This window comes from Macaca mulatta, chromosome 10 (genome assembly GCF_049350105.2).
Source record: "Macaca mulatta isolate MMU2019108-1 chromosome 10, T2T-MMU8v2.0, whole genome shotgun sequence".
Taxonomy (NCBI): Eukaryota; Metazoa; Chordata; class Mammalia; order Primates; family Cercopithecidae; genus Macaca; species Macaca mulatta.
In genome coordinates this window covers 66,043,926-66,069,160 of record NC_133415.1, presented here as the reverse complement: position 1 = coordinate 66,069,160, position 25,235 = coordinate 66,043,926, and the positions used below count along the sequence as shown (strand labels likewise).

General features: G+C 42.6%; 2 protein-coding genes and 1 non-coding gene across 19 annotated transcripts in view; 1 reads left to right on the top strand and 2 right to left on the bottom strand.

Annotated features, from left to right (window-relative positions):
- The window catches only part of SNX5 (sorting nexin 5), a 26,759-nt gene extending 5,119 nt beyond the window's left edge, over window positions 1–21,640 (bottom strand). Inside the window, exons 1-13 of one of the 14 annotated variants that reach the window (XM_077948214.1) lie at window positions 21,481–21,575; window positions 21,175–21,257; window positions 20,842–20,966; window positions 9,805–9,909; window positions 8,211–8,321; window positions 6,838–6,959; window positions 5,208–5,331; window positions 4,421–4,516; window positions 3,194–3,299; window positions 3,031–3,106; window positions 1,965–2,004; window positions 1,791–1,877; window positions 407–566 (exon numbers count right to left, since the gene is read on the bottom strand). In XM_077948214.1, the coding sequence (XP_077804340.1) occupies window positions 407–566; window positions 1,791–1,877; window positions 1,965–2,004; window positions 3,031–3,106; window positions 3,194–3,299; window positions 4,421–4,516; window positions 5,208–5,331; window positions 6,838–6,911 (763 nt within the window). In that variant the 5' untranslated portion in view covers window positions 6,912–6,959; window positions 8,211–8,321; window positions 9,805–9,909; ... (1 more) ...; window positions 21,175–21,257; window positions 21,481–21,575. 14 annotated transcript variants of the gene reach the window in all.
- LOC114670680 (small nucleolar RNA SNORD17) lies at window positions 15,456–15,692 on the bottom strand. The gene has a single exon (XR_003720375.1). It is a non-coding gene; the product is annotated as a small nucleolar RNA SNORD17 (small nucleolar RNA).
- Window positions 21,273–25,235, top strand: part of MGME1 (mitochondrial genome maintenance exonuclease 1) — a 23,564-nt gene continuing 19,601 nt past the window's right edge. For 2 of the 4 annotated variants that reach the window (XM_015149523.3, XM_015149521.3), the window contains exons 1-2: window positions 21,273–21,927; window positions 22,914–23,491. In XM_015149523.3, coding sequence (XP_015005009.1) covers window positions 22,978–23,491 — 514 coding nt within the window. In that variant the 5' untranslated portion in view covers window positions 21,273–21,927; window positions 22,914–22,977. 4 annotated transcript variants of the gene reach the window in all.

The following is a 25,235-nucleotide window of genomic DNA, read 5'->3' as shown; positions in this document are numbered from 1 at the left end:
ACCAGATGCAATCCTAGACTGGATCTTGTAGAGGACATCAAGACAAACATGAATAGACAGCAGATTGTAGTCCCAAAGTTAAATTTATCACAGCAAATAACCGTACTGTAACCATACAAGAGAATGTCTTCAGTCTTAGGACATAAACAACAATGTTTTTAGGGCTAAAAGGAGCATGATATATGCAACTTAATCTCCATTGGTACAGAAAAATCAGGTGTGTAACGTTTGTAAGTACACAAAGCCATGAGGGTGACTGTGCATGTGCAAGTGATAAGGCAGATGGGGTGAAGTGCTGACACTGGGTGAAGGATAGATAGGTGTTTTTTGCACTATTTGTGCAACTTTTCTAAGTTTGAAATTATTTTCAAACTAGAGTACAGAAAGAAGAATGTCCCTGCTCAACCTTCTTTTGCAGATTCGGAAAGTTGTTCAAATTTCTGGCAGCACTCCTGCTGGTGTGCCTCAGCCAACTTGACGTCTTTGCTCTTTAACCGGGCTTTATCCAGAGCTTTGTTTGAGTTTTCATAGTCAATGAGGGCTTTGGTGCGTCTGTATAAGAGATCCTGGGAAAAAAATTAACAGGTATACATACTAAATATCTAAACCAGTCTAAAAAATAGCCCAAGTGCCAATGTACCACCTGAGATGTTAAGTGGCAATAATCTACCTCTACACCTTCCCTCTCCCAGAGTATTTTTAAATCTCCAGCTTCGGCAGCGATAAGCAACGCTGATAGCTTTGTTGAGAGCTTTTTTAAAGAATCCCTTATATGAATCAAGTGATTACTCAAGAGTGAAAACAGAAGAACTATTTTTTTTTCAGTTAATTCAGTAAACAAAGTTAACTTCAAAAATTAAATATTGTGCATCAGAACACATATACAGTCACTGCTGGGTAAGTGAAGTTGAGAGCTGCTAAAATAAAACTGGGCAATTAAGTTAACCCTGCCCTGCAAATCCTGCTTCTGGTAATCTACCTTGGAGATCCACTTAGTCAGACATAAAGGTTCTTTGCAATCTTACAACAAAGTAGAAGTTACTTCAGTATCTGAAATCTGCAATTATGATGTATAGATTATACATTTAAAACTAGGTGAAATAACTGATGGGTGAAACTACTAGGCCAATTTTTGTATATACTCAAATAATCTTAAGTGAGATCAAATTCCATGAAAGAAGAAAATAAGCTACTAAAAAAGTATGTTTTTAAAAACTCCAAGATTCAGAAAACATGCCAAAGGGCAAATTAACTAAAATAAAACTACATGATGGGGGAAAAATAAATTTTTACTCTTACTTTCTGATGACATTTCAGCCTCAGAGGGCATAGAATCCTATCTGATTTTATTTTGCCTGATTTAATACATTTCACATAAAATTAAAACATATTTGTTCAGGGCAATGCAGACAATGCATGTTTCATTCCCAAAGGTTATTCTGCTTACCAATTTGCCCATATATGTATATAAAGCCTTATGGCTCAAAGGCTGCAGGGATACTTGCAATTCAATAAAAACTCCCAAATTTTCTCTGCCCCAGCAACAGCCCTTTCTGCACGTTGTGTCCCATATCAATGACCTATCATCCCCCAAACTATTACCTGTCTACTGCACACAACCCCCACAGTGCTGTCAGATACACAAGCTTTATGGATACAAGGCCAGAGAGGCATGTCATTCATAAAAACAAGTCTGATAAACTCTCATTCTGCCCCTTTGTGTAAAGAAACTTTTTAAACAGACTTCTGGTCCTGCATTGCTCCGAGAAGCTGAGCAACTCTCTTCCTACCTTAGCAGCTTCGATGTTGAGCATGTAGTATCGGAGGAGCTCTGTTAGCTTCAAATCTTCATCTGATGACACTCGACCCTCTACTTTCTATATAGAAAAGGAAAGGTCACCATCAAGGCAGAAAGCTACAGATTATAAAATATATGTTATGAAGACCAACACAAAAATCCTTACCCTAAGCTTTTCAAATAGCTCAGCAACCTTCAACAGGTACCTGAAAATGTACATGTAATTTTGGTGTAAGGTCTTAAATCATCTATAAACATGATCTTACCAGCGTGCAAGACAGGAATGAGTCAACTCAGCAGTCCGAGCCTGTGGCGCTTTAGCGTTAATTTGAAAGTGCTCTCACTTCAACTGACCCCAAATAGTAGAGAAGATGGTCACAAAACTACACACATGTACAACACCACACTCAGCCTCTTGGTGACCCTTTGGTCATCCTGCCATGTGCCCAAATATTCTTATTAAATGCCAATGCTGTGTTAACCAAGGTCAGGTTCTAATGAGCTCTGCTATGGGCATCGCAAAGCAGTAAATATGCTATTTAATTTATCATGGTTCTGCCATTAGCCTTTCAATTTCAAGTCAGAAGTAATATCACCTGTTTTGCCAAGCCTGGATGTTAAGTAAAATATTGTCTTATACCAGAAACACTCAGGATGCAGAAACTGAAACACATATGTAAGTGCAGAGTGAAAATGGAAGGGTTTTTAATTCAATGAATGAAGATAATTTCAGAAAACTGTACATCAAAACAGCTGTGTGTCAGACTGGGGTCATTAAATTATTCTCATGACCACCATAACCAAATCTCTTCAAAGTCCAGGGCAGAGGCACATGTTCTCCGGATCTCCTGGGGCTGCATCACAGGCCAAAAAAAAAAGAAGGTCTAGGGCATTACCAGGCAAAATGGCAAGCACCAATTGCCAGGGGAAGATTCAAGATAAACTCTCACAAACGCCAAAACTAAAGAAAACAGGCTTTTTAAGTGTGACAGAAACTATTGCTTTGACAACATTTACTGTATTTGTTCACATATAGAAGAGCCCAAGTGCCTACAATTGTCTTGTAAGTGTCTTATGTCCAGAGAACATGTAAGATGAGTGCTGGACACTTGTCTTACTGAGCTTTTAACTCCACAGCAGGACCATATAGTCATTACTCATTTATGCTTTTAATTTTACCACTCAGCACTTGTCAATTGGGTTTGGGGAAATGCTTTTCCAAAAAAACTTACTTTTTGATGACTGTGGGCTCTTCTAAAGCCAGGCTATGTAAGCAGGCTGCAGTGTGGATATAGTCATCGGCAACATCTGCAAAAACAAGGACAAGTCTTTTTATCCAAACACAGCCAGGCTCATCAGCAAAGCTGTACGTGACTAGTGGTAAATGATATTTACTTTTATGAGATCTGGTCATTTTGTCAGCTTTCACACAAGAATCTTTGATCCTATTGTAATAGTTAATAAGGAAGTTCTTCTCTTGCTCAAAGAAGTCATCTACCTCCTAGAAGGAAGAAAAAAAGAACCAGACATCTTATGAATGTGAAAATATACTATCCCTGTAGCCTTTTATATTTATCAATATAAAAATATATTGCTTAGAACATGGCAAACACGAGTAAAGTTTAACCTCTACAGATCAGGGAATTACAAATTTACAATACTATTTCTTAACCAAGGCTGGCAAAAACCAAGGGCTGGCAGAAAATGTCTACAGAAGAATCACTTAACAATCCCCAGTAAAACTGGCATCCTAAGACCCAGCTATTTTACACTAGTACAATGGTTCTACCAGGTGGAACATGGCCACTTAGTCTTGCATACCTATCTGTGTGTGAATGAGGGTTTTTTTTCTCGATTAGTTTCAGACTGGAGGAAATCCAGGTATCTGGCAGGCACTGGCCAAGGATGCCAATGCCAAATATCCCATAACGCATGGATACAGGACTGTCCCATACACCTTAAACTGGACTAAGTCCGAGTTTCCTAATTTCTCATGATGCCCTCTCTACTGAGCACCTGTATTCTGGGCTCCCTGGAATGGCAGAGGCAGATACCAGATAGTAACTGTAAGGGTTACTCAGTTACAAAGGAATGAGAAGGCCGAGAAGAAAGTAAATCATACCTATAAGGGTAATGGAAATGTTTGGAAATTTTTGTATTCTTATCTTTGTGCTAACGCCTTGAAATACAATATGTAAATAAAATCTAAAGTTTGGTTCCTTAGTTGTGCTAGCTAGGTTACATGTCAAGTGCTTCTCCATCACCTGTAGCTGGTGACCAAACTGGACAGTGTAGTTCCGAGAATGGGATAAAATACTGATCTTGTATAAAATACTGATCTTGTATATTATTTTAGAAATTAACTGAGTAATCTCTCTCCTTACAGAAAAGGAGAAAATGAAGCCAAGTGTGGAAAGGTTCAAGTTGCTTCTTGGAGAGAACAAGGTGCTTTGGGAAATAAGTGAAAATTGAATAAGTAGATGAAAATTACCAAAATCTGAAGAAAACTTACATTTCTTAAAAGTTAACCATCTGCTTCACAAGTATCTCTTTCAAAGAAATAAAAGGTCATCTACTCCCAAAGAAGTCAAAAATTTTCTCCAACAGCCACAGGTCACTAACCTTAACTCCGGTAAAAAGGACTTCATCAGCACTTTTCACCACACTTTTGAAGAAGCCACCAAACATCTCTTTAGTATTCTTCCGCCTCACACTTAGCTAAAGGAAGAAAATTCCAAAGAACAGTTTATATGGTATGTATTTTTCTAGGTTCTCTTAAAGAAGTTCTGAATAACATTTTAAGTAATCCTCTTTATTACTACAGGCAAATGCACAAAGTATCTTTAATTCTGCCTTAACCTCCAAGCTTTAAAAACACCTAATGGCTAAACCTAAACATAGGTAGGTCATCTCATTCTAAAAGGCTTAAGAGATTTTGAAAGACTGACTAGAAGCCAAGTCTTACTGGCTATGAAATCCTTGGGAAAATTACTGTTCTCTTCTATACATATTAAGTAGCAAAAACCAAAACATGTTAAAAAGAAAAATAGCATAAAAGTCATAATTCAATAACAAGGGTAGCTGGGAAGAAAATAAATTGCACAAATTTTAATTCCCTTAAAATGAACGTAGTTAACTCGGGATTGTTAAGAAATTAAGGGATGTTTGGGACTGTTAATTTCTTAAAAAGAAATCTAGGTTTTGGAAGGGGAAAGAAGTCAAAATTTTCTTTAAGCAGAGTTTTACAAAAAATGACCTACACAGTGAAGGAAAAGCAGCATCTAAAAAGGTTTCCATTGTGTAAGAAATTCAAAACTCTAAAGCAGTCAATTTTTTAGAAACTATCAAGAACATTTTGAAAGTATAAACATTTGAAGTGGATTATCAAAACGGAATAAAAATGTCTTACATCCTGATCATATTCCAGGAAAACATGAAAGTTGCGATCTTTACTAAGAATAGCGTGAGAAGAAAGCCGCTGAAGAAAGACTTCATGGGAGGAGACAGTCTTCTTAAAAACAGCGAGATACTCACTGAAAAGAGATGCGCACACAGCATTCAGTTGACACAGCTCAACTACCTGACCAATACCACTCCTGGTTAATTCTATGGCTCTGCTCATGCCACCACATAAAACACTGCAACTGGACCAAACAGCGTTTCAGTATAACCTGGTGTCTAGTTAGATAAGGCAATTGCCATTTTTGAATCTGTGGAATAAACCTATGGAGGAAAGCAATGTTGTCATTGGATTTGATGGATCAAGTCCATGAGCTCCCAAATCTACATGCAATTACTGTTAGCTAGCAGCCACACAACATTTGTTTCTTTAAAGCAATGAAAACCCTATAACTCTGCAGCCTGAGTACACGGCATGAGTCTCATGAAGCTAAAAGTTAACAAAAATTACAAAGCAGCTTTATCTCAACCTAGACATTAAGGGTCACCTTAAAATTCCTAATGGTAGAAACTTGGGTCTGTTGTGTTCAGTGCCTCATTCCCCAGAGCTGGTCCCAAAACCACTCAAGTGTCTGCTAAATGCTTTCAGTGCCTGGAGGTTTGAGTGCTGCCCTAGATGACACAGGGGCTTGGGGGACTCGGAGCTGATGGTGGAAGAGCGGAGGAATGAGTACTTTTCAGCTAAGATGAGGAAGTCAAGGACGGATTCACAAGAAACTTTCCGAAAATCTATTTTTGTTTGAAAAAAATAAATGACAACCAGATTAAAATATACTTGCTGCCTATAGACCTGGACTTCCTCTTTCAAATCAATGTGATGGTTACTGAGAATGCTGCTCTGTAAACAGCACTCATTATTTGGTCTGGCCCGGGGACAGCTCACTATAATCTCAGCACTATGCGAGGCAAAGGCGAGCCGATCACTTGAGCTCAGGAGTTTGAGACCAGCCTGGGCAACATGACGAAACCCCATCTCTAAAAAAATTTTAAAAGTTAGCTGAGTGTGGTGGCATGTGCCAGTAGTCCCAGTAACCATGGTCCCAGTTACTCAGGGGACTGATGTGGGAGGATCACTGAAGCCTGTGAGGTGGAGGTTGCAGTGAGATAGCACCATTGCACTCCAGCCTGGGCAAGAGAGCAAGAACCCATCGCAAAAAAAAAAAAAAAAAATTTTTTTTTCATGTAACAGCATTCATTACAATCTAGTTTCTTCTAAACGTCTAGTAATCAACCTTCTGAAAGAAAAGTTTTGTACATTATGAGCAATTTATAAAGGCACAAAAGTTTATTTCCTCACTGTGCCAGACTAGCATCCCTAATAAGTATGCTCTACATATGGGAAAAAACAACTAGTCTATCAGGTATTAGTGTCAATGGCCTCCAATGAATCAATGTGTGAAGTACAAAGACCATGCCCCACACTATGCAAGATGTATTACTAGTTTTAGAAAATGACGCTAGTGACGTAATTAACAGCTGCACTCAAAACAAAATTAAGTCAGGTTCTTCTACTTATTTTTGTATACAGCACCACTTTTCTACTTCTCAAAAGACAGAGCCCACCAGGAAAATCCACTTACGCTTCCAGTTCTTGTTTCATCTTGGCAAATTCCTCTTTGGTCATAGACCCTTCACCTTCTCCCAGTTTCTGCATCTTCTCTCGAGGACCATCAAAGTCGGGCTTCGTAGGAGCAGGTGGAATCTGCAGCAGAGGCAGGAACTCATGAGCCTCTTGTCCCAGCAGCGATGTTTTCTAGTTGGTGCCTCATTCTACTCTTGCTGGTCCACAGGAGACAACCACTCCACTCCTGTGGGGCTATTTAAAAGTCAACTCCTGTTTTTTCTTAACCTTCCTTATTTCTTCTGGCCACTTAAAATGAGGTGTCTTCCTGAGAGTTGCGTATTCACTTTGATGGCAATCATTTGTTCAGTTTATCCATTACAGACAATTGTTCAGAGCACAACAGTGTCTATACTGCTTCAATGTTGGCCTAAAACTAGTACAACGAATGCCAAACACCAACGATTAGCCATCAAGATTATACAGTCTCCAGTATTCCAAAAGAATTTTTTTCCTAATCCCAAAGGATAATCAAGGACTCTAATTTTGAATGAACAGAACATACCTAAATATAAGCTTCGGTACTAATTTTGTTTATTAAGAAATCATCATTTGGACAGATTCTTCAGTCTGCCTGGCAGGACAAAATGCATGGAAATCTCCTTTAAAATCAGTTTAAGTCTGTTCCTGCAGCCAAGAATTAACAATCAAGGGCTGAAAACTGCCTCTTTGAGCACTTTTTTTGTTTCTGGGAGACAAGAGTCTCGCTCTGTCACACAGGCTGGAGTGACGTGGCATGGCCTTGGCTCACTGCAACCTCTGCCTCCCAAGTTCCAGCGATTCTCATGCCTCAGTCTCTCCAGTAGCTGGGACAACAAGTATGTGCCACCACACACAGCAAATTTTTTGTACTTTTAGTAGAGACAGAGTCTCATTATGTTGCCCAGGCACGTCTTAAAATCCTGAGCTCATGTGACCCACCCACCTCAGCCTCCCAAAGTGCTAGGATTACAGGTATGGCCTCCTTCAGCAACTTTTGAGAAATTTTATCACAAACTAGTACCAATACTAATGTTTCCTAGAAATCAATTCTACTGACCCTGGAAAAAAACATACCAGAGAAAAACCAAACCTAAAGGTAGGTAAGACTGAAGTCATTACACTGTTCACACCCCTTTACAATGTAAATAATGTAAGCCCGGATGCACCACCTCAAAGCTCTAACACTATTTCCTTCACATATTTTCCACTTGACAGTTAGCAAATACTCCCACAGGTAGATGAAATCTAACTTTTCACAATCCATTACAAAAAGTGGATATAAGTCTCTTTTACACTAAATGCATAGCAAGGCAGAAAGAACTAGCTTATTTGATTTTCTAAAAGACTCACAATAAGCCCAGCATAGTCTGTTGTTTCAATAAGAGTGTCATGTAGCCACACAAAGTCTTCATGTTGCCTTGTGACAGAAAACTCTGGGCTCTGAAACGTGGGCAATGTGGTCTGTAAAGAAAGAAAGAAATTAACTGGTAACCACGACTTTTAGATAAGTGATTTGGGTTTCCTGGGCTACATGGCAGAAAATTCTGCATAATACATCATAGTATGATCCAGTAAAGAACCAAGCAGTAACACATGATCTCCGATCATGAAAGTCCCAGCTAAGCTTCAACCTGAACTCTAAGGATTTCTCCCCAGACTCCACCTTTCTGAAGCTTGTAATGAATATCCAATCAGATAATCTACTGGTAGAAGTTCAGTTCCAAGAAGTAAGCCACAACCCTAATTCTATTTTTTTGTTTCTGTGTACTTTTTTTTTTGTATATATACATTTTTGGAACAGGGTCTGGCTGTCACCCAGGCTGGAGTGCAGTGGAATGATCTTGGCTTCTTGGCTCACTGCAACCTCTGCCTTCCAGGCTTTCAAGCCATCCTCCCAACACCTCAGCCTCCTGAGTAGCTGGAACTACAGGTGTGCGCTACCACATCCAGCTAATTTTTATAGTTTTGGAAGAAAGAGGTTTTTGCCATGTTGCCCAGGCTTAATAGATCTGCCTGTCTTGGCCTCCCAAAGTGCTAGGATTACAGGTGTGAGCCACCCAACCCAGCCCCAAATTCTACTTTTGTAAGTCTGAATTTACCCCCCACCCCCAACTTATAACAAAAAAGAAAAATAAATTTTAAAAAAACCTCTTAGCTGTTACTTACTATGGTTCTAAAAATTGTCCCTGGCTTCCTTCCTTTTCACTCCAGTGAATGCTGATTTTACCTCCTTTGATCTGGTAAGCTCAGGCAGAGAATTATGTCACCAGTCTTTTTACACTGCCTCCGGAATAACTGAAGTGTGCTATTCAAGCTGCCCAAGCGTTAAGAAAAAACCACATGGGAAAGGTCCTTCCCAATTTAGTAAATGCTGAAAAAACAGCAAGCTACAGAGAGAAACTTCCCTTGGATGCAAATTAAAAACGAAGGTGGGGCCCCGGGGTGTGGTGGCTCTGGCTCAAGCCTTCAATCCCAGCACTTTGGGAAGCTGAGGCACGTCATTACCTGAGGTCAGGAGTTTGAGACCAGCTTGGCTGACACAGTGAAACTCCATCTCTACTAAAAATACAAAAATTAGCTGGGTGTGGTGGCTCAGGCCTGTAATCCCAGCTACTCTGGTGGCTGAGACACGAGAATTGCTTGAACCCGGGAGTTGGGGGTTACAGTAGCCAAGATGGCGCCACTTCATTCTAGCCTGGGCAACACAGTGAGACTGTCAAAAAAAAAAAAAAAGAACCCACAGCCCAGGGCTCTGCCAGAGCAGAATGCTGCTGCCAAAATGGCACTCACCTGATGCTTACTGTGAGATTAGGGAAGTTCTCACTTAATAGTGCTACCCTATGAATAGCAACTGTTTCAAGCTCAGGGAATCTCTTCTCACATCCACTGTGAATAACAAGGCTGCAACCTAGCACTGTATGTATTACCACTGTTTGTTACTTACCTTTGTGTGCACTGTAAATTTGACTTTATCTCTCTCACTGAGTGCATCAGGTATGTCAATCTGAAGCGAGGGATCAACATTCAGGTCCACAGATACAGATCTCAGCTGAAATACATTTTTTGCATATTAGTTTCAAACCCATTTGGCCCTAAAAAATTACTCCAAAAATGAGGAGTTACTAAAAAGCAGTTTATACGTAGATCATTTAGAAACGTCAATTGAGACATTTCTAAGTTTATTCGAAACTGAGGGGAAACCCCTTCTTCAAATGCATTGGTATATCCAAAGTATTCCTGTAATGTAAACAAAACAACTGCTACAATAATGTCATGTACATTACATATTTTTATGCCTACATGAGAAATACATTTGGCCAAATACCTGACTGTACACTAAGGCCTGTACAGTACTAAAACAGAACAAAATCTTGAATTCTTACATAAATGCCAAAGTACAATGAACATTCAAGAGGCATTAACCAGGCCACACAAACATCTGACAGGAAAACCTAGGTAGATGGCACAGAGAACAGCCATGAGGAATAGGATCCTGGGTGGAGAGTTCAGAGTAAACCTGGGACTGTTTCAAATAGCCAAGGAATCTAGACAGGAGGGGTGAATTAGAAAAACCAACCAAGGCCTTACTTAATTAGTACAATCCCACTGTGGTTACACATGAGCAACAAGTGTGAGGGCCGCTCTGAATACTCAACTAATTTTGTGAGCTGGAAATTCAGAGAAAAAAACTACGTAACTCCATTTCTGCCAGTCAGAGAGAGAGAGAGAGAGAGAGAGAGAGAGAGAGAGAGAGAGAGAGAGAGAACAGTGGCAGCACTGATAGGAACTGGGCTATTAGGGAAAAGTAACTTAAATAAAGGTAAATTAAAGCAGACAAGGTGGTGGCCAATCTGAAAGCCTGACACACAAGGCACGAGGAACTCACAGAGTAAGCCTCTCATTGCCCCATTCCTTTTACTGTAAAAAGTGCTAAAGTTGTCATAACACTGGATTACCCAAAGCAGGGAATGCCAACTGAAGATTAGAATTAAGAAGATGAGGTATTTCACTCCAAATTTCCCTTTGGGTCCCTTTCTTGAAACTAAAAAGTTCAAGACTAAAACTATGTACTTAACCTCTAAAACTTGAAAATCTAGTCAATCAGCTACAAAAAGACTAAATACATTCACTAAAAGCACATGGATTACTTAAAAGTTTCAAGTACTTCCCTTTTCCTTAAGCACTGTATATTTCTAATTCTGAAAGCCAGGGGGAGATATCACAATGGCTTTCCTCCCAGAAATTAAGCTCAAGTAGTCACCAGAAGTTGATTTTTAACAGCAACTATTAGTAACATCAAAACAGATACTTTTGAGTCCTCACATCTCAACCTAAGTACTTTTTCTTCCAAATGAATTATCGATAATTCCTATGAAACCTGCTTGTCTGGCTTAATTTTCACATGTCCATTTGTGAGATCTCTGCAAACAAAGATAAAGCTTCAAGGTCAGAGACTTCATTTGATCATAACTGTGACTCCAGCTCTGGCATATTTTCTGATAAGAGTTTCCTTCCTTCTGCTGAGTTAACACTGGACAAATACAGCCTTTAAAAACAATACCTCAAACCATTAACTGAGATGTGCAGAGGAATACCAACGACTCTACTGATCTTAGGCTTATCTGTCAAGGTCAGGCAGGCCCAAGAACAGGAATTCACAGAGCCAGGCATAAGAAGTAGCCATGGTCTCTGGAGGAGACATAGGGCATCTCACAGGACAGGTCTAAGGTGCGTTTCCCAGAGCTCTAAAACTGCCACATTTCCTAAGATTCCATTTCCTAAAGAAGTTACAAACCCTGACTTCTAGCACCGCTCAAATGAATATGCTGACAGTTCCATTTTTGCTCACAAGCCCAGCAAACTCACTGAGCCTGTGAACCCCATATGGGATACCCTTGGAGCTCAAATAGGAGGACCCAAGGGGGATGTAATCAAGTAAATGCAGCTCATTCAAGCACCACAGTTAAAGCTATAATGGATGCTACCAGCTGCTTTAGCTGCTTTTCATTCCTCTGAATAATTATCTTCTGTTTTCGTTCCTTTTCCCATGTAGAGGTAATACCCCCGACTATACCTGTCTTCCTTCCTGGTTAGTATAGAAACATTTTTTGTTTCAGAATGTGATGAGGACAAAAAGAAGAAAACTACTAGGTATGAGTGACTGCAACCACAGCATATCAAACATCCGAGCTTCACTAGCAGCCATTTTTCGCCCAGACATTTCACTCTAGGAAGGGATTCAAGGTAAAATCCAATCACTTGACATGATAGTCCTAACCACCAAATAAGCAAATACTGCAATTCTGTATTTGGACCTAAAAGAACTGTCTAAAAGAGAATACTGGCAAAATCCCTCAGCATCCAGGCCATCACCAACTCAATGTCCCTCAGGCACAAGTTAAACAAACTTTCTCATACTACAGCATATAACCCTCCAGATGAGACAAACATGGGTAGAAAGTAATGAAATGACTAGAGCTTCTAAGTCAGCATTTGTACCCTCACTCAGGAAGCATCAAGTGTAACTAAAAGTTCAGCATTCCTTCTTCTGCTTAGTCAACAAACCCACTCCACAGTGCTACAGAACTTGCTAAATAATGACCAGGCTCCACTCTTCCCCTCTCACTTGCCTCTGCCTCCATCTCCCTTAGCTTGAAGGGCTCAGAGTACTCCTTAGCCCTGCTAGCCAACACTGAGTCTCTGCCTTAGGCCACAGATGTTAAAATGCTTACAGTGGCAGTTTATAACAGTTGACAAAGCAGGCTTCAGAACCAAGTCCCGCCTTGGGCATGCCAGACCTTTACCATGCAAAGTTTTACCTCTTTTCCAGATTCCTTAGGTCACTTGTAAGAATCAAACTGAAAATATACCTACTCTCAAATAATTTAAGTTTTAAAACTGACTTCTGGCTGGGTGTGGTGGCTCACGCCTATAATCCCAGCACTTTCGGAGGCCAAGGTAGGCAGATCACCTGAGGTCAGGACATCGAGACCAGCCTGACCAACATGGTGAAACCCCGTCTCTACTAAAAACACAAAAATTGGCCAGGCACGGTGGCTCACGCCTGTAATCCCAGCACTTTGGGAGATAGAGGCAGGTGGATCACAAGGTTAGGAGATCGAGAACATATTGGCCAACATGGTGAAACTCCGTCTCTACCAAAAATACAACAATTAGCTGGGCGTGATGGCGCACACCTGCAATCCCAGCTACTCAGGTGTGGCCTAAGACAGAGACTCAGTGTTGGCCAACAGGGCCAACTTTGCATGGCAAAGGTCTGGCATGCCCAAGGCGGGACTTGGTTCTGAAGCCTGCTTTGTCAACTGTTGTAAACTGCCACTGTAAGCATTGTAACATCTGAGGTAGGAGAATCGCTTGAACCCAGGAGGCAGAGGTTGCAGTGAGCTGAGATCACGCCACTGCACTCCAGCCTGGGCGATGAGAGTGAAACTCCGTCTTAAAAAAAAAAAATTAGTCTGGCATGGTAGCACGTGCCTGTAATTCCAGCTACTCAGGAGGCTGAGGCAGGAGAACTGCTTGAACCCGGGAGGCGGAGGTTGCAGTGAGCCGAGATCGCACCACTGCACTTCAGCCTGGCAACAGAGCGAGTCTCCAAAACAAAACAAAACAAAACAAAAAACAAAAATCTCAACAACCCAGCCTGAGCAATATATTGAGACCTCATCTCTATTTCAGAACTTCTAAAAAATTTTAAAAAGCCTGACTTTTGTAGATTTCTCTTGAAACTACTGGTTCATGTATTCAAAGTTTTAGGTAAAGTTTCAGTTCATGATGTACTTCCCCCTACCAGGTCAATCCTTACAATACAGATTATAATCAGCCTTCATGGTAAACAAGAGGTAAACAAGCACAGCTTCATTTGGAAAGCACATTTTCAACTGTTTTAAGAAATCGCGATGCTTTTGGTAAGAGAGCCAAAGCACTTCTCTAAAAGGAGAAAAGCAGTTACGGAATCCCTGTGCATTTCCTCACCTATTCATCAGCTTCCCAGCTGGGGCACATCAGACACGGGCTACAGGACAACCCTGCAGATCTTGAGCTCCTGCCCACCAATCTTCATAAACTCACTTTTGGCCCAAATTTCACTTACGACTCACTGTGGCACAAGACAATGATCCCAGCAAAGCTGCCTCTTCAAAAGGTTTAATGGCTCACAGAGGGCAAAGGGCACCTGGATGACTGAACACCACAAAAGGGAAGATTCAAAAACTCAGAACACACGAGGAGAACAGAAAAAAATACAGATTTTTCTAAGTGGTTATGGTGACTGCAGACACAGCGCCAAAATGAAAAAGACACAGTCCAAAGAAGTTAAACTCCACAATCTCTGATCTGTTAAGATTGGAGCTAGCTGAACCGTCATTTAAATCTAATTAGTCATCTAAATCTAATAGTCATTTGCATACAATGTAAGACATGTATACAATATGCAGTGCTAGCCCGTATTCTCCTATTTGAATATCCCACATTAATTACTGCAGATAGGATAAAAAACAGATGTATCTATTTAAATAACTTCCTAGTTTCCATTCCAAAAGCAGGAGATATGTACTTAAGCAGCACATGCTACAGTGTCTTCTTTCAAACTGTTCCTAGCCTCCAGGGATTTTGTTTTGTTATGCCTCATTCCACTGCCTAAGAAAACTAAGATTTTGCCAGAAAGAGGGCCAATATGACAAATCACCCACGATTCTTAGCATGGAGCCAAGAAGTCTGCCTCCTTGATCAGATTTTCAGCTGGAAAGGTATCCACACCTTGCCTAGTCCAATATTCATAAGTAAGGACATAAAATTCTAAGATGTTCTGTCACACTCTAGGTTTGTATTACTGTCCACAAACGTTAAAGATTCACATGATACATATTTAGGAAACATATGTTACTTTGTTACTGTTTGAACTCTCAGGAAACAATGTTCCCATTGGTGCTCTGAATTGTTACTGTTCTCTTCCATCCTGAAGATAACTAATACCTACTTAACTGTGTTCAATCTCAGCTGCAGATTATGGCACTGGTGTGTGAAAAACAACTGGTTCAACTAACTATAAGCAATACATCAACTCTGCCTTTTTTTTTTTTTTTTTTTTTTTGAGACAGAGCCTCACTGTCGCCCAGGCTGGAGGGCAGTGGCACAAGCTCAACTCACCGCAACCTCCGCCTCCCGGGTTCAATTATCCTAGATACTCCTGCTTCAGCCTCCTGTGTAGCTGGGATTATAGGTGCACGCCACCACACCCGGCTAATTTTTGTATTTTTAGTAGAGAAGGGGTTCCACCATGTTGGTCAGGCTAATCTCTAACTCCTGACCTCATGATCTGCCCGCCTCAGCCTCCCAAAGTGCTGGGATCACAGGCATGAGCCACCGCACCTGGCCCAAATCTGCTTTTACAGGTATTGGCTCTCATTCCCTAGCCATTAGTTCTCACCTTCCTGTAATTCACGCCTGCAATTTCTTAGTCCCCAAGGAAAACAGAACTAAGGACTTCTAACAGAAGATCTCAGTCTACTAACATAGCTAATAGCTATTAAAGCTACTCAGGCATCAGCTTAATAAAAAACTGAAAGGCTGCAGCAAGTGATCAGATTTTCACCACTCATCTTTGTGAGATGGGTCCCAGAGAGCCCCATCCCTGCTGACACCAACCATTCTTACCGGTAGCCTGCCAACACACAAGCAGTTCACAGTAGAACACTGCAGACTGCAGGGCATTTGCAGGCTACATAGCCTCAAGTTCCTAGAACAGGAACTGAGGCTTGGAAGGAGGTCAGTGCAGCGCACTCAGCGAATGGATAAACTGAATCATCATTTCACAAGGCTGCAAGCCCATGCACTAATGGAATCAACGTGGAACCAGAGTTAAATTACTGCCTTAAATATCTAATGCATGTCAAGAAATCCATTAATTATTATGTACCCAAATTATAATACTTTCAAATGAATTCACAAAGCAAAAGGGTTGAACTACATGATCTGTAAGGATCTCCTGGCAGAGAAATCCTAGTGGGAATCAATACACCACTGCTACCAAGAAAGCAGGTCCAACAAATGAATAACAGAAACCCAGCCAGGCAGAGAGGTTCTTGTCTGCAATCCCAGCACTTTGGGAGGCTGAGGCAGGAGGATCGCCTGCGGCCAGGAGTTTCAGACAAGGCCTTTAAAAAAAAAAAAAAAAAATCAGCTAGGCTCGGTGGCCTACGCCTGTACTCCCAACACTCTGGGAGGTTGAGGTGGGAAGATCACTCGAGCTCAGGATTTTGAGTCTGCAGTGAACTATGATCAGACCACTGAACTCCAGCCTGGGAGCAGGCTGAGATCCTGAGACCCTGTCTCAAAAAGTAAAAAACAGAAATGCCAATTTCCTTTATTCAGAGCTAAAGGCCTTCCCTACTACAGAATCCCATCAAGGCTCCCTCCCAAAAGTTCACTGGCATATCAAGTCAGCAAGCCCCCTTTTTTTTGTAGCAGGCTCTCACTCTGTCGCCAAGGCTGGAACAAGCCCTCTTCGACAAAGGTTAAGATGGTCCGTATTACTCATGTGGATGAGGGTGTTGAAGGACGTTCACTGCCTTCCATGGGTCTCACTTCATGATCAAACCAAGATGAATAGGAAATAGGTTTCAGAATTTACCTTTACCAAGAAAGATGTTTCAGCAACAGTGGTAGAGCTGCTAGTTTGAACTTAAACTTGGTCATCTCAGTTTGAGACATAAATGGCAGCATGGAGAGCAGGCTGCCTGCTTTTTGGTTGGACATTTCTTTCACTCTGAGTTTGAGGTACAGCAAATTTCCCAAAGCATTCAGATGTAAATATTCCAATACTCAAGCCAGGGGCCCATTCAGGAGACTGAGTGCGGGAGGCTGGCCTGAGCCCAGGAGTTCGAGACCAGCTTGGACAACACGGCAAGACTGTCTTGAAAAAAAGAATTCTAAACAAAATAAAAACAAGAATTCAAAATAAAATTCATGAAAGCTATAGGAAGGCTGGGGGAAGAAGTCCAACATTGTATCACCCGCCAGCTACCAAGTATCTAACAGCACAATGTCCTGGCTTTGCGGTGCTCTTGAAAGAAAAAGTGAAAACCCTGTGAGGGGAGCCATCTGGATTTGTATTCCTCACCATTTACCATGACTAGAATGCTGAGGAGTGTGCCCTTCAGAAACTGAGCTTTTCAGGCAGAAAATTATACTTTTCTCTCCAGACCATATAGGAGTTCCTAAAAAAGTTATGCCAAAATGTAAAAAGGGGAAGAGTCAAGCCAAGGACCTCCATTTCTAAACTGAAGTCTTGGCTGCCCCTCAAACTGCAATTTACACACTCCTCCTTAGGGACTATGGTTTGCCTTTAGGCAGCATGCGAAGGTGTGAATCTCTTTTAGACCTTGTCAGAGTACCTCAATGGCCAATCAGAAAATAGGCATTAAGGGTGAAGAAGCCACTTTTTGGAAAGTTAGATCATGCAGAGAAACTTAATTTATACTTTAAAAAATCAAATTTACCACATTCATGTGAGATGAGAGCTATCCTATGGCCATCTTCCTTTACAATTTCAGTAAGACAAGACAGAACTTACAAAGCTCTGAAATAGTTTTCTCACTGTTGGGTCATTAAAATTAGTCTGTTTCTTTAAATACTATTTAACTTCACTACACACTTGTTTGACCACGGGCTATTTGAGACATTCAGGGTACTAACCTATAGAACTGTTCTCACCTAATTTGCTCAAGCAACAAGACCCTGATAATAAAGACAGCAAAATGTTGAAAACAGCAGGATTTTAAACCAAGTTCCCCTCTGTAGCACAAGAAACTCAGGTAGGTTTCCAGTGTCCAAAGCTGGCACTCACAAACATGAAGCCCTCCCTTTGTAACCCTCAAGTACCCAGAACCTGCTGAAGAAAACCATCTTTCACCACCTTTTGATATGGTTCCTCAATACTAGTGGAAAAGCTTAATTCTCACAAAGATATCCAACAATGCTAATTTTTACATGGCATGTTACTTCCTTAGGCAAGATTAATAGAAAACCTGAAAAATTCGCAACAAGCACACAAAGACCAACTTCTGTAACACAACCTGACCCCACTCATATCACATCATTTTAGAAGGAAGTCCGTTTAAACCAGTGATTCTCAAGCAGGCAATTTTGACTTCTTACTATCACCATGGGAGGGGAGGAATCCTAGCAGTGGCCAAGAACGTTGCTTAACATCCTACAACAGAGGGCACTCCTCAACAAAAGTGATCAGGCCAAAATGTCAACACTGCTCCCCAGACTGAGAAACTGAATTTTAAACTAAACCTCTAGTTTAGATGATCACTAGGTCTCAACGATTGCGAGTTTACAGCTCAGAAACAATTCTACAAACTTAAAGCCTTGGCCAGGCACAATGGCTCATGCCTGTAATCCCAGCATGTTGAACTGGATGGTGAAACCCCGTCTCTAGCAAAAAAAAACAAAAAACAAAAAACAAAAAAAACAAAACCTAGGCAGGCATGGTGGTGCATGCCTGTACCCCAACTACTCAGGAGGCTGAGGTGGGGGCGATCACCTGAGCTCCCCAGGTCGAGGCTGCAGGGAGCTATGATCGTGCCACTGCACTCCCGCCTGGGTGACAGCCAGACCCTGTCTCGAAAAAAAGCCTTTTGGCCATTTCTACCTATGGCCGAAATAATGTGAGAAGATAACGACCTTTTAGAGTATTCACAAATGGGGATCTTAAGACACCGAGTACAAGTTACTGAACTAGAACTAAGGCGTGGGCAGCTTGATATGTCATACTTCCTCAACTTAGAAAATAGTTGCAAGGGTAGCATAAAGCTTCAGTCCACAAAATTTGGTAAGTTTGGACTTGCTATGGTATTGGTCAAAGTTCAGGATTGTTCCTATACTAACGAACTGCACTCCATCCTAGCTAATGGAGAACAAAAATACCCCTAGAGCAGTTTCCATACCAGTTAAACATGAAACCAGAGCAGCAGTACTTAGTCTACAAACACTCTTGACTAGCTAAGAGGACAGATATTCACCAAAGTCCCTGTAACAAAGCAGTAAGTAAGTTAAGGCCAAGTTGTTACTGTCAAGGAAGGAGAACCCCCTAGTCAAATATAGCACTAGGCTGGGAAGGTTGAGTTCAAATACCAGCCTGGTCAACACGGTGAAACCCCGTCTCCACAAAAATACAAAAATTAGCCAGGCATGCTGGTGCGCGGACTGTAATCCCAGCTACTTGAGAGGCTGAGGCAGGAGAATCGCTTGAACCCAGAAGGCAGAGGTTGCAGTGAGCTGAGATCGCGCCACTGCGCCTGAGGGAGACTCCGTCTCAAAAGGGGGAAAAAAAAATCAAAAAACAATCTTTGTCATTAGTAGAGGTCCAGTTAGGAACCAAATCAACCATGCATCTCTTCCCCTGAACTATTTCTGAGGAAGGCAAACCAAACACCCTCAGTTAAAGAATGTAACAAAATGCCAGTGTCTGGCTACCAGACGCGACTTGACACAATATTCCCTTTCAGTTTTGCTGAATTAGTCAAAATGGGTATTGGGCTAGAATTCAAAATCCTGAAGAATCAAGTATGTCCCCCTACCTTAGTTGGTCTTAACTCCATCCTCAGGGGAATTCCAAACCAAATTATCAGGGGGGCATTTTTAAACATTTTAAGTAACACACAAAACATTTCAGTTGACTACTGAAATTGTATTATGGCAAGAAGTTGCCCAGGACTTGGTTTCCCATTATTTCATACTTGCCCCAAACTCCCTTTCAGTTAATGATAACACCGTAATACCATCTAGGCCAGACCACTGCAGGGTATCAGCATCAGCAGAGATCAGAAAACAAAAATAAAGCCACGCGTCAGGGTAATTATTTAGTTTTATTGTCTCTTTATTCCTGTAATGTAAAAAGGAAAATAATGCCATATAACCCTCTTCACTACAGATACCAACAGTTTCTGGAGCCTCTAAAACAGGTAGGAAATGGACTTCATAACTATTCTCCAATTTTGATGGAGGATCAGGGTGATGGAAAAGTCATTTAAAAAACCAGGCGCAATATACTGTACTATCAGAGTGGGGTGAAGCAATTGAGTCCTTTTACCTAGCTGACTCTGAATCAAGACAGCTAAAATAATGTACCAGAAAGAAAGAAAAAAAACAAAATGCTACCAAAACCCCCATCCAGTATCTACCCTTTATGGAGAAAGTACCTTTATAATGTTTTACAAAGAATCGTGGTCTCAAGTTTCTACCTTGTTTTAGTAAAAAAGAACTTTCAAAGAAAACACTCTTAAACAACCTCCTGTATACAAAGCTCTATTTCAATAATTAACTCAACAATGATACCCTTCTTAACAATCCAGCCGCTTTGAAACTACGGTATCTACTTACTAGATGAACACGTTTCTCTATGGAGGTGCCTTTAATTTCTCAAGAGATGTGTAAGTTAAGACGGCTCCAAGTTACACTTTAGAGAGCCTTGTATTTTTAGAGGTTATTTTTCATCGGTCAGAAAAACTTATGTCGACGATACTGCACGAAAGGTTGCTCACAAACCATGCATCGCAAAGCTAACGAGGCAAATTTAAAGAACCAATGAAACAGTGGAGGCTCATCTCTGAATCTTTAATTGGCTATTGCAATCTCAATTTATTGCATTAATAATCTTTTAGACCTCAAGATACACGTGACCTAGGGGCAGTTTACATTAATGGACAAGACTTAAAAATAGACACCAAGTTCAGCAAGTATTTGAGCACCTACTAAAAATTACACAACTCCCCACAACAACGCATTTTGCGTTTCTGAAGTTGTAGGAAGCATGTTCGGACACCTGATGGAATTTCCCAAGTTGTTTGGGCTCCCCCCACCAAAAAAAAGGCGGGGGGAGAAAAGGGGGGAGCATTTTGGGGGCAACAAACCAAACTGGTCTGTCTCATGTTAAGTCAATTTCACGTTCACCTACAGGTCACCACGAAGCCGAGGGAAGTTTTAAAATGAACATTCCGGGGTCTCCAGAGATCCTCTCTCCAAGTCCACTCGGCACGGGCGCCTGAGCCGGGGCTAAGGTCCCGCGTCTCCGGTTCTATCCTGAGAGAATCCGGGGGACCCACAGGGATTCCCCAGGGCAGCCTTCAGAGAAGACGAGGAACAGGGGCTGCCCGGGCCTCACGGGTGCTTCCCGCGCTAGGGATGGCCACGAGCAGCCAGGGCCTACGGACGCGCAAGGCAAAGAATATAGCCACCCAGGAGCTCGCAGGGCCACCCGCCCAGGAGCCTGAGGTGGGGAGGACCTCACCTTGCTGCGGTCCTCCTCCTGCTGCTGCAGCAACTCGGGAACCGCGGCCATGGCGACGCGGGACTCGAGCAAGGGCCGCCTGACTGTGCGAGGAAAGAAGAGGCTGGGCCGCCGCCGCCTGGGCGCCTCTCGGGGGCGGCCACGGCCCCGCCTCCGCCGGCCTCCCTGCCCGACGGCAGCAGGAGGCCTCCGGACTCCGCCACCATCCCAGCTGCCCCGGGAGCAGGCGAGCAGGGCGCCACGTGCTCCCCCAGTCCCCGCTGCCGTCCATCTTGGAGCCGGGCAAAGACGCCACGCGGAGCCTACCCTTGCTACGCTCCACGAGGAGGCCGCCGACCGCAGGGCCGCGACGCGGACGCAAAGCCACGGACACTCTCCCAGCAAGATGCGTCTAGAGAAAGACCGTGTTTCGGTGCCGGGGGAATTTATTCCTCAGCCCGAGTCCAAGATGGCGGCGAGCGCTGACGTCACCAGATCTCGTGAGAGCAGAAGGGCGCGATTTAGAGGCTCCCGCGCTTCGGAGAGGCCGGCCCTTCAACTGGGAGGAAGTACTCCCTGCCTCTAGCTGGTGGCGCGTCGGCGGAGGCCGAAGAGAGCCGCGGGTGGGGCGTGAGCGCCGCGAGGCATTCTGGACCTACGTTGCCTTAGGCTGTGCCTACCTAATTCGAAACCAAAGCGCGGGACGGATGAAAGTACGGGTCGCGAGAGGTTGTTCGCGCCTTCAGAGTTAAGCGAAGTGTGGTGGCTCCCAAGGTACCGACACTGGCCGTAGGCTGGGCTTCTATTTAAGTCCTCTTTTCTCTAATCCAGACTCCTGCCCCAAGGGCCACCGCCGTCCTGGCCCTGCCAGGGGTCCGTGCCCACGACGGAGAGGGAGGCCCCTTTTTGCGGTCACAATAATGGGACCTCAGCGCCGCCACCAGCTCTGACCGGCGAGCGACTGGACCCTCCAACCCGATTTCCACGTCTGTGCAACGGGTTCATTCTAGACCCACGGTAGAGGGTGTGAGGACCAAATGAGAAGTATCCATACAGAATACTTAGCAGAGAGCCTGGTGTCTAGGAATCAGTAATTGTCTGTCACCTAGGACTGTGTGGCCGCCATGGGACGGGCTCCATCTTTGTGATTTTCCGTGTCTCGCACACGCCTCCCTGCCTGGGCGTCCCATTCCTGCATATTAGAGACGGGGGACGTCTTGCCCCAAGCTGTCTGCTAATTCGCATTTAATATGTGCCAGTCCTTCGGGTATTGAGAGTCTTAATTTATTTATAAATTTTTTTTTGGAGGCAGGGTCTCGCTCTGTCGACTTTCTTAAGAAAGAGCTCTGTTAGACCGGGCGCGGTGGCTCAAGCCTGTAATCCCAGCACTTTGGGAGGCCGAGTCGGGCGGATCACGAGGTCAGGAGATCGAGACCATCCTGGCTAACGCAGTGAAACCCCGTCTCTACTAAAAAAATACAAAAAAAACTAGCCGGGCGAGGTGGCGGGCGCCTGTAGTCCCAGCTACTCGGGAGGCTGAGGCAGGAGAATGGCGTGAACCCGGGAGGCGGAGCTTGCAGTGAGCTGAGATCCGGCCACTGCACTCCAGCCTGGGCGACAGCGCGAGACTCCCTCTCAAAAAAAAAAAAAAAAAAAAAAAGAAAGAGCTCTGTCCAATCATGTCGAAAAAGTTCACAATTTTGATGTGCAATGTTATTCTGATGCAGCTTTCGCTTTGATGGTTGTGTTCTCTCTAATAGGAATACAAACATAAAGGGCCTCGACCGTTGCAAATAGACTAGAGAAAAGTGAAAACAAATCTGAATGAAGATGAAGTTATTTCAGACCATTTGCAGGCAGCTCAGGAGTTCAAAGGGATTTTCTGTGGAATCAGCTGCCCTGGTGGCTTTCTCTACTTCCTCTTACTGTTGTGGCCGGAAGAAAAATGTGAACCCATATGAAGAAGTGGACCAAGAAAAATACTCTAATTTAGTTCAGTCTGTCTTGTCATCCAGAGGCGTCGCCCACACCCCAGGATCGGTGGAGGAAGATGCTTTACTCTGTGGACCTGTGAGCAAGCATAAGCCGCCAAAGCAAGGTGAGGACCCACGAGTGCCACAAAACTGGTTTCCTATCTTCAATCCAGAGAGAAGTGATAAACCAAATGCAAGTGATCCTTCAGTTCCTTTGAAAATCCCCTTGCAAAGGAATGTGATACCAAGTGTGACCCGAGTGCTTCAGCAGACCATGACAAAACGACAGGTTTTCTGGTTGGAGAGGTGGAAACAGCGGATGATTCTGGAACTGGGAGAAGATGGCTTTAAAGAATATAATTCAAGTAATTATCTCAATTCTGGTTCTGTATGTTTGCTATGTTTTCTAGACTAGAGAGCAACGGTGTCAAAAGAATGAGGTTTTGTTTTGTTTTTTTGACTTAATAGCAAGGAACTCCCTTCAGATAGTAATTAACATTAAATAGCACTTTATGTGTATTAACTCACTTGATCCTCATGATAGTCCTGTGAAGTATAGATACTGTTACCTACATTTTACAGATGAAACTAAAATAGATCAAATAATTTGACTAAATAATACATAAAATTCACTTGTTTTATGAGCTACCGACAATATTAGAATTGCTTATTTTCCTTGATTATGGAAAAAAGTCACCTGGTAACAGAATTCTAGTTGTTTGCTAGATATGCTGTTTAGAATCTAGTAAATACCCATTGCCCTACTTATTAGCGTCAACTGACTCGTAAATTTAAAGACCCTGGAGCAGACCAGAACACATGACCTATATTTAGACCTTGGTAAACTGAGATAATCAGAGGTTCTTCATAAGGATCTGAGAATAAATACACTTTAAACTTCAACTTCTAATTTACTAACTTGGACAAGTGAGGAGAATAGGTTCCTTAAACTTAATATTCCATTCAAAAACACCATTGGCATCGGTGAATTAGCTGGTCCCGTAAATTATATAGGGGTCTTTTGTTAAAGGAAAGTTTTACATCAATCATTCCTTTACCCAAGCTTCCCAAAGTGCAGTACATGTACTCTTAGTGGTACACAAACTCTTTTATTTTTATTTTAAGAATAGTATAGTAGGCCGGGCGCGGTGGCTCAAGCCTGTAATCCCAGCACTTTGGGAGGCCGAGACGGGCGGATCACGAGGTCAGGAGATTGAGACCATCCTGGCTAACACCGTGAAACCCCGTCTCTACTAAAAATACAAAAAACTAGCCGGGCGAGGTGGCGGGCGCCTGTAGTCCCAGCTACTCCGGAGGCTGAGGCAGGAGAATGGCGTGAACCCGGGAGGCGGAGCTTGCAGTGAGCTGAGATCCGGCCACTGCACTCCAGCCTGGGCTACAGAGCAAGACTCCATCTCAAAAAAAAAAAAAAAGAATAGTGTACTGACCTTTGGCTTAATAGAAGCCTGGGCTTCTATTTAAGTCGTCTTTTCCCTAATCCAGACTCTTAAAACTGTAACACATTAAACATGTCACACGTTCTAAAAAAAAATACTAAGTATATACAAGTGGTACTGGATATAGCAGAAATGGTCAAGGCCTTAGCTCCTTATAACATTCCTCAGCTGTGTGGGGCAAGGATTATATATGCAAGAGCTAACTGCCTTCCTAAGATAGTTAATTAGTAGCAACCACCAAACTATTGTCTGCTTTCCAAGCAAGCAACATAAAAATCTTTTAATGGCATCCTATAGTTTTGTATTTGTACCACTAAAATTTAGAATTGATAGTTTCCTCATGAGAAGTTATTTTCCTTAAACCAGGAATGTCACAGCTGAAATTACTGATAAGAAATGTATTATTAAAAGGCAGAAGAAACCTGCTGGAACACGTGGGACCCTAGGGCCTGTAGCTCTTGGCACGAAGTAAGGAAGTGCATCAGAGAGGAATTTCTGTTTGGAATGTGAATGAGCCCCAATAGCCCAGGCAGAGAGAAGACTGGTTGTATTTTTTCATAGAGTCAGCTTTGTTGATCTAGATTAGCACTCAGCTGTGTTTCTCAGTTAACTCAGTAGCAACCTTAAGAAATGAGCAGAATCGGCTGGGCGA